Source organism: Leiobunum rupestre, chromosome 11 (assembly GCF_980474605.1).
Source record: "Leiobunum rupestre chromosome 11, qqLeiRupe1.1.hap1, whole genome shotgun sequence".
Lineage (NCBI taxonomy): Eukaryota > Metazoa > Arthropoda > Arachnida > Opiliones > Sclerosomatidae > Leiobunum > Leiobunum rupestre.
Window position 1 is genome coordinate 43,725,946 of NC_143394.1, and position 8,080 is coordinate 43,734,025.

General features: G+C 33.9%; 1 protein-coding gene across 1 annotated transcript in view; it reads left to right on the plus strand.

Moving 5' to 3' along the window:
• Positions 1–6,957, plus strand: part of Smg5 (Smg5 nonsense mediated mRNA decay factor) — a 23,912-nt gene extending 16,955 nt beyond the window's left edge. Inside the window, exons 18-21 of the mRNA XM_090163164.1 lie at positions 4,585–4,675; positions 4,773–4,853; positions 4,933–5,090; positions 6,160–6,957. Coding sequence (XP_090019290.1) covers positions 4,585–4,675; positions 4,773–4,853; positions 4,933–5,090; positions 6,160–6,227 — 398 coding nt within the window. The 3' untranslated portion in view covers positions 6,228–6,957. The remainder of the gene's footprint in view (positions 1–4,584; positions 4,676–4,772; positions 4,854–4,932; positions 5,091–6,159) is intronic.
• Positions 6,958–8,080: the final 1,123 nt, after the last annotated feature.

Here is an 8,080-nt window from a genome sequence, read left to right on the forward strand (position 1 = left end):
ACAGGGCCAATAACTCTAAATGTGTTTTAGCTAGGAATTGGAAATTTTCAAGACACAACGGACAACTTGGTCACTGAAATTTCCATGACCTTGAACCATGTCTTCAAGGTCATTAGAAATTTATCTCGAGAACCATTAGAGATACAAAGTTGGTTTCAATTAGAAACGTGTTCCCCGTCACATTTTAGGTCTACATAGCTTTGAATTTGACCAATTTGAAATTTCAAGTCTAAATTACTTTAACCCGATGGAAAACACCACGATGAAAACCTTTCAAATTGGAACCCTTTCTCTAAATCCATTGGTTTTGGAGATAAATTTTGAATGACCATGACCCATAAGTTAAAGGTCATCTTAGTTCGAAAATTCTAAAGACCAACGCCAGATGAGTATGTCTAGCAAATTTTGATACTCTAGCATGAGTACTTTTCGAGTTATTAACCCTTCAACCTGGTCTCTAGTACATTATTTTCGTCACTACCTACCGGCTTTTGCCTAAAATCCCTCGACTTTTTATTGGTCAAATTAGGTGGGCCCAAAGCTATTTAATCCTCAAATGTGACGGGGAACACGTTTCTAATTGAAACCAACTTTGTATCTCTAATGGTTGTCGAGATCAATTTTTAATGACCTATTGTCTATTGTGGTTTAGATAAATAGACATCAGTAAGCCTAGTCGCTATCCAGGAATCTATAACTGTACTTAGACTAACCATTTGGTCTGTTAAGAATTTTATTTATGTTTAGTGAGAATGTAAGTTGCGACGATTTTTAGAGTTACTCCCTCCCTCATACTCTAATATACTCCAACTCAGTTGCAGATTAACAAAGTCAAAATAACTTATACGTTTAGCGGAAGGATACTAGCATGCATTTCCGGTAAATCGGCGGTAAGGATTTCGAATTTCGCCTATTTTCTATTGAATTCCTAAAGGTTCATACCCCGTGTTACATTAATCCGCTTTAGAAATGTCAATTGAGTAAATTTCAAAGTGATTAATAAATATTTATGTAGATTATTATTATAGCGTATTCTTAGTATTATGCTCGTAAAAGAAATCTTCAAATCGCGCGGCACTACCCGTTCTATACTTACCGTGGACTAACCAAACGGAATTTTTTTATTACAACTGATTTAAATCTTATATATGTTAATTAACGAATTATCACTTTGAAATATAACGCAATAGATGGTATTTTCAAAATTCACATAACCGCGGGCGTATACTTAAAAATAAAACCGTGAACAGTCCAAATTCGAAATTAGTTGTTAAATAATTGCGCCGACAAAAAATGGACGGTGTAGATTCGAAAAATGAACAGACCAGAAAATGGATTTAATTTAGAAATCGATATTCTTTTTTCCACCGAAGGTCTTTGATAATTTTTAAATGTACAACATCACAAAATCTACCTAGTTGATTATTAATTCCCGTATTAAGACGTTTAACAAGAGCTAATGAGGTACGTAAGCTATCGATTTGCCAAGGCCTAAAACTATCGTTATAAAACCGAACGTGAAATGAGCTATAAGCCCCGCCCACAAAGTTTCTTCGCAACGGCCTAGAAAGTATAATACAAATCCAGTACCGGAATCGGTGCGGTCTGCGATAATTCATTCGAAGTAGTTACATTCCTACAATTACGTATAGATGGCGCTAAGTCTTTTATAACGCAAAATAACGTAACGAACAAAAACTAGGTTTTTCTCTCATTGATAGTGTTAGAATAAACGTCATTCGAAGTAGCTTTATGGATTCCTACAATTACGTATAGATGGCGCTAAGTCTTTTAAAACGCAAAATAACGTAACGAACAAAAACTAGGTTTTTCTCTCATTGATAGTGTTAGAATAAACGTCATTCGAAGTAGCTTTATGGATTCCTACAATTACGTATAGATGGCGCTAAGTCTTTTAAAACGCAAAATAACGTAACGAACAAAAACTAGGTTTTTCTCTCATTGATAGTGTTAGAAAAAACGTCATTCGAAGTAGCTTTATAGATTGCTACTATTACGTATAGATGGCGCTAAGTCTTTTAAAACGCAAAATATTTCACGACTAACAATTAAAAACTAGGTTTTTTTTAAACCGTTTTCCCACTCATTGATAAATTGAATTCTTAAAAAAGAAAACCATTAGTAAACCTTATTACATTTGGATTACAAAACTGGCATTTAAATTGTCAACGCCCTTTTCTGTTATCCCCGGTATTATGGTAATAAAGATACATTCAACCCTTCAAAACCCACGGCTTTTGTGTTTTAGTAGCGTCGGTTGTTGGAACAAATGTATCAAAAGCCCTCAAAGATAAAAACGCCCAGCTAAAATTGAAAAAGAACAGTGTAATGAGCGAACGCCCTTTTCGACTTCGTGTCTGTGTCTGTCTCTGTGTGTGTGTGTGTGTGTGTGTGTGTGTGTGTGTGTGTGTGTGTGTGTGTGTGTGTTATGCTCATACGTGCCAAGTTTTATTTAATAATATGACAAGAGTCGTAACTAATTACGATAATTAGTGGCGAAACGAGTCTATCGATAATTCGCGGCACTGTTTCCCTTTTTTTTTATAATAGAGGTTTTCCTTATTCTCATCGTTTTAAAAAAAAATAGCGATTCGCTTCCACGCGATTTTGACCCCAATTTCGAAAATGGCTCCTCCCTTTTGCGTCTTTACATCTATATATTTATAAAGAGTGGAACTATTGGTTTCGTCAGATAGTTGTGAAGTGTCGTTGTTGGCGTCCACATTTGCCACACTTTCCATGTCTTTTTATTTAGTAAACATAACAATATAATTTTTTAAGATATACTTGATAGGGTTTCCTCTACCCGCTAAACCAAGTTTCGCTGGTTAAAAGTAGTTAGCGGTGATTTGTCAGCCCATTTCATCCGACCCCCTTAAACACTTCAAAATTATAAGACTGCGAATTTTTTTAGATCCGATTGACTTAAAAATTCCGTTTAATTTTTAATCTATATTACCGCTATACCTCTACACCTAGGAGCAATAAACACAAGGAGAACGCAGCTAGCCTTTAAACACGCTAACGAAGTGTTGTGTACAAATTCCATTGGACGAGCCTTTACGCTGAACGTTTTATGAAAAGGGGGAAGACAATTTCCCAATTTTCCCCTTCCGACGGCAGCAGGCGCTAAAGCGTCTAACCAATGAAAAAATGACGGGTTGCGTTCTCCTTGTGTTTGTTCCTCCTAGTCTACACCTAGGGGCAGGTCACTTCCGTTTTGGGTGCGTCTTAATCATAGTAAAGTGATTAAATCAGGGTAATCAAGATTAAAAATCTAATCACGATTTAAACAAGGTTTAATTATTCTAATCATGATCTAATCTTTTAATTCAGGATTTAATCATTTTAATCAGATTTAAACATTTTAATTAGATTTAATCATTTTATTCACGATTTAATCAATAAAATCGGTCGAATCGAGATTTTATCGAGCGCGGTAAATACGAAATAATAATTCTAATCACATATTAAATTATTCTAATCAGCTCGTTCAAATCACGCGCAAATATAATAATTCCAATCACCAATATAATAATTCTGATTCTCGTTCTAATTTCTAATCGTGACTTAATCATACTAATCACGATTTAATCGTTTCAATCATGATTTAATCATTTAATTATGATTAAATCAGATTTAAACATTCTATTAATTGATTAAATTGATTTTAATCAAAATAATCACACTGTGTGCACGTTTCAGTTCTGTCAAGTAAACTATTTTAAAACAATAATTTTGGATCCGATGGGTTTTAAATTCCGTTTCATTTTTACAATGGTATATTTAATTCCAATATGCCCAAATATCTACACGCCCGATGTGGAACTATTATTACGGCCTTGGCCGACTTGTTTTCTCGGAGGCTGCATTTTCTTTAATTTTATTAACCCTTTTTCCTCTCTCGCGCGAGCGCTAAGATAAAACGAAAATCGTATTTGTTAAACGTTTACATTAGCGCCATGCTTCGATCACGTAGTGTTTCTTTTTTATTTTAGCCTTGTTTTAGAAAAGTCTTCCCCTTTTTTTTACGGTTTTTATCCTTCCCCCCTGTTAGTGGGAGGCGTATAATTCATAGTCAGACCTTTGCTGGCTGGGCGGTTGCGCTGGCTGCTTACAGTCGTGACGGGATAGTTCGTGTTTTCCGACAGCCGAAACAATCAATCCTATATATACATTTCTAGTCTCTCGCGATTCTTTTTCTTCGCCTGTATCAATTTTTATACATTAGCCTCTTTCCCAGTCGTGACCTCTCTATAATCTCGTTAAAATTATTTTTCATTGCCGCTAGATGGCGAAATAATAATGAAAAAAATCGACACGATTTTGAAATTATTATAACAATGCTAGAATTTCACGCAATCCTTTTTTTGCGTTCCGAAAGGATTATACGTATTATTAAATGTATTATTTTGTACAAATTACCCGAATGTAAGGGAACATTTTTTTTTGCTCTTATGGCGCGAGATTATATGTATTTTCGACGACGTCATGGTAGTTAAGCTAGTTTTGTTTTAGATTTTATTCAACTTTGAAATGCAAGTTACTTTTATTTTTGACTAGTGGTTTCCAACCTGGACTTGTTGAAAAAGGACAGCTTGGGGGCTCGGGAAGCGATTAGATGGATTGAAAATGAAATGAGAAGAGGAAGCAGGTGATCATATTTTTTTCTTTTCAAGTTTTGTTTGATTTATTTTCCTCATTTCGGAGTAATAATATTATTTTAACACGATTTCGGCATCTTTTCTCAGGTTTTTGCGGCCCCAGAAACAGCACGAACGCCTAAGTCTGGTTCCCATGAAGTATCCGAAGAAAAAGGATAAAGACGCTTGGTGCGTATATTTGTTCGGAGTAAATCGAATGTTTTCTCGCTATTTCGGTAATTGTAAGTATTTAAATCATTATCTTCAGGGATTTCTTTCAAATTTTGGAATGCTGCAATTATTTAAGTCAACAAGGTAATAACCCCGGAGGTCGTGACCCAGCTGTTCCATTGGTCACTTTTGTGACTGGTACAGCTGCAACGCACTTTCTACCAGCCAATGCTTCGGCGGTTGCCAAATCATCCGGTATGTTTGCTTTTTAGAAATATATTGAGTTAGTTTTACTGATAGTGGCAGTGACAGGGCTGGAAAGAACCGTTTTTTTTATATAAAAACCCAAAAACCTGTTTTTTATAACCCAAAAACCCGTTTTAATAAAAACCCAAAATCCGTTTTAATAAAAACCCAAAAATCCGTTTTAATAAAAACCCAAAAACCCTTTTTTTTTGTTTAAACCAGTTTTATTTTACTTTTAATCTATTTTTTGTTTTTGTTTAACCGTGCATACATATTACCAATCAACTAAAAATTGATATCGAGAGTATTGTTACAAGTCTCACCAGAATTAAGTTTTAGTTTAATTTTTGATTTGGTATAAATGCAGGGTGACCAGGAAAATGATTCGAAAATTTCATAGAAAAAATAGGAAATTTTCAACCGAAATAAAGGAAAATGTAGGGGAAACCATAAGCATAAGGATTCATATAAAAAACAGTAGAGAAAATAAAGTGAAATATAGGATGAGAAGGGTACTCGATGAGGGAATTCCTAAGGAATTTATAGGAAGGTATTGAAAATTAATCATTTCGGTAAGAAAATGGACAACATTTTGGAATAATTTTTAGTTAATTAAAAAGAACAAATAATTTAAAAAAAAACATTGGTTTTCTAAAAAAATCACTTGGTTCCATGGTTTAACCAGCCAACCCATCAAGATCAAATGAAGTAATTAGAAGTAGAGTACCTTTAAGAAAAATAAAACGTAAACGATAAAACGTTTTAGAAATATGTTTAATGCGGGTTAAATCAAAGGACAACGATATTTCAAAAGTGTACAAGAAAATTTTATTAAAAATTTATTTAAAACATTATTAAAACCCGACTAGTTTCGGTAGCGTCATCGCTCCATCATCAGGGGTATAATCCGTTTTCAACTTTACAACTCTTATTTATAACTTACAGTCAATAATACTTTTTAGAACAATAGTTTTTTCCAATTATTAACGTGTTCAACTCCAGGTCCTAAGTTTAATGCGCTTGAAATAAAATAAGTGTATTAAAAACTTGTATTTAAATTCTGGTAATAACTTCACAGGAGTTAGTATGGAATCTGTCGACGAATTTGTCTCGAAATGGAGAAGCTCATCGAAGAGTCAAGGCTGATGGCTTAGTTACCGTGGACAATGCGGTACACTTGGATTTCAAAATTGATATCGTAATGCCTGGTTAAAACGAATGGCGAATAAAATTACCATACTCGGCACACCACAAGAACATAAAATATACGTGTTAAAAAAAATAAGAAAATTATACAAGTCTTAGGAAATTGATCAAGAGAAAAATCTTAAGGACGAAAGACTTTGCTCCATCGAATTAAAATGATGATAAAAATAATCTACTGGGGGAAAATCTCCTCAAAAGTTCATTTTTATTTGTCACGAAAGAACGAGTCAAAAATAGGTTTCGTAGTAATTAATCTAAGTTACGAGTAGAAGAAGCTTTACAGAGCCGTTAACCGGAAAGGTAGGCAATCACCGCTATTGAGCAGCGGCTGAATAGTGCTCCTCATTTCTCCCAAAAACCGCTCGACAGTACTGTTTCCCTAAACTTGCGACTATTTTTAGTTGAAAAAAAATCTCTAATTTTGAACTCTTGAAAAACAATGCTTATTTAGTTTTTATTATTCGTAGGCTGTGACAATATCCTTTTATAAATTGCATAAATCTTCACTTTTATGCCAAAAATATTTTTTATTTCAAAAATCATTTAAAAAAACCAACGGTTTCGAGGTATCTGTCAAAAAGTAATTGGTAAAATTAATTTTGTCTCGTTATTATAAACATAAAACTGTACTCCAAATATTTCTTTTCCCACCCAATGTTGCTGCATAAATAAATATTATTGAAAATGAAATTGAATTTATTACAAATAATTTCGACAGCGTACTTGAGTTTCATTACAGTCAGAAATTGAGTAAAAGAACATTTTCGAAATACGAGTGGAACTACTTAAATTCGTAAATTGTTAAGAGGTCATTTTCTCCATAATAATAATAATACCAAAGGCTTCACTTTTAAGTGTTTTTGGTGTCCGCTACTTTTTCGACTGGAGAGGTCCGAAAGTTTAGTTGGCCCATCTTAATCTCGTTTTCGTGTTCCCATTATGGGTTTAAGCTCTTAAAGAACGGACAAAATAAAAGGGGCTAAATTTTTACTAAAAGTTTCGGAAAGAAGCCGAAGGAAAAGAAAACGAGAGGGCGATAGTGGCGTTAATGCGAGCGGGATCATCAGCCGGCTGATTTCCCATTAAACCGACTAGAGCTAAATTTTCCTACTTGGCCCTCCTCGTCTGGAAATTTTCAGCCTCTCTCTTTATAAAGAAATGTTCCCGGAATAGCGCTAGTAAATTTCATTAGCGATTCGAAGATGAGCCAACTTTTAGGGGGAAAACTTTCGAGGCCTTTTAAGCTTTTTCTACCATGATCATTCTGTTTAAATTTACCGTTCTACTTCCTTTCTTAATCTAAACAAAAAAAACAAGCATCATCAACTTGGAGATTAGCCTTTGCCAAGTTTCAAAACGTTAAATGTTTTATAGGTCAGTTTTATAGTTATGTCTACAAAATAGCGACAATAATGTCTTTTACGAGTACTGACGTAGCGGAAGTAGCGCTGTAGGAAGAACTGATATCAGGAAATATAAATCTTGAGTCTGGCAGACCAGATGACGGCGAAAATCTTGAAAATTGCAACGAACTCGAGTTTTAACGGACTGCTTTGATGTAAGTTGCGAAATTATGAAAATTGGTAATTTAAACTAATTTGCGGTCGTACTTTTAAGCAGAATATATTAATAAATAACTTTCTTTAGCTTAAATTTGGCTTTAATTATACAAATATCATTCTTTAGCTTAAATTTGGCTTTAATTATACAAATAACATTCTTTAGCTTAAATTTGGCTTTAATTATACAAATATCATTCTTTAGCTTAAATTTGGCTTTAATTATACAAATAT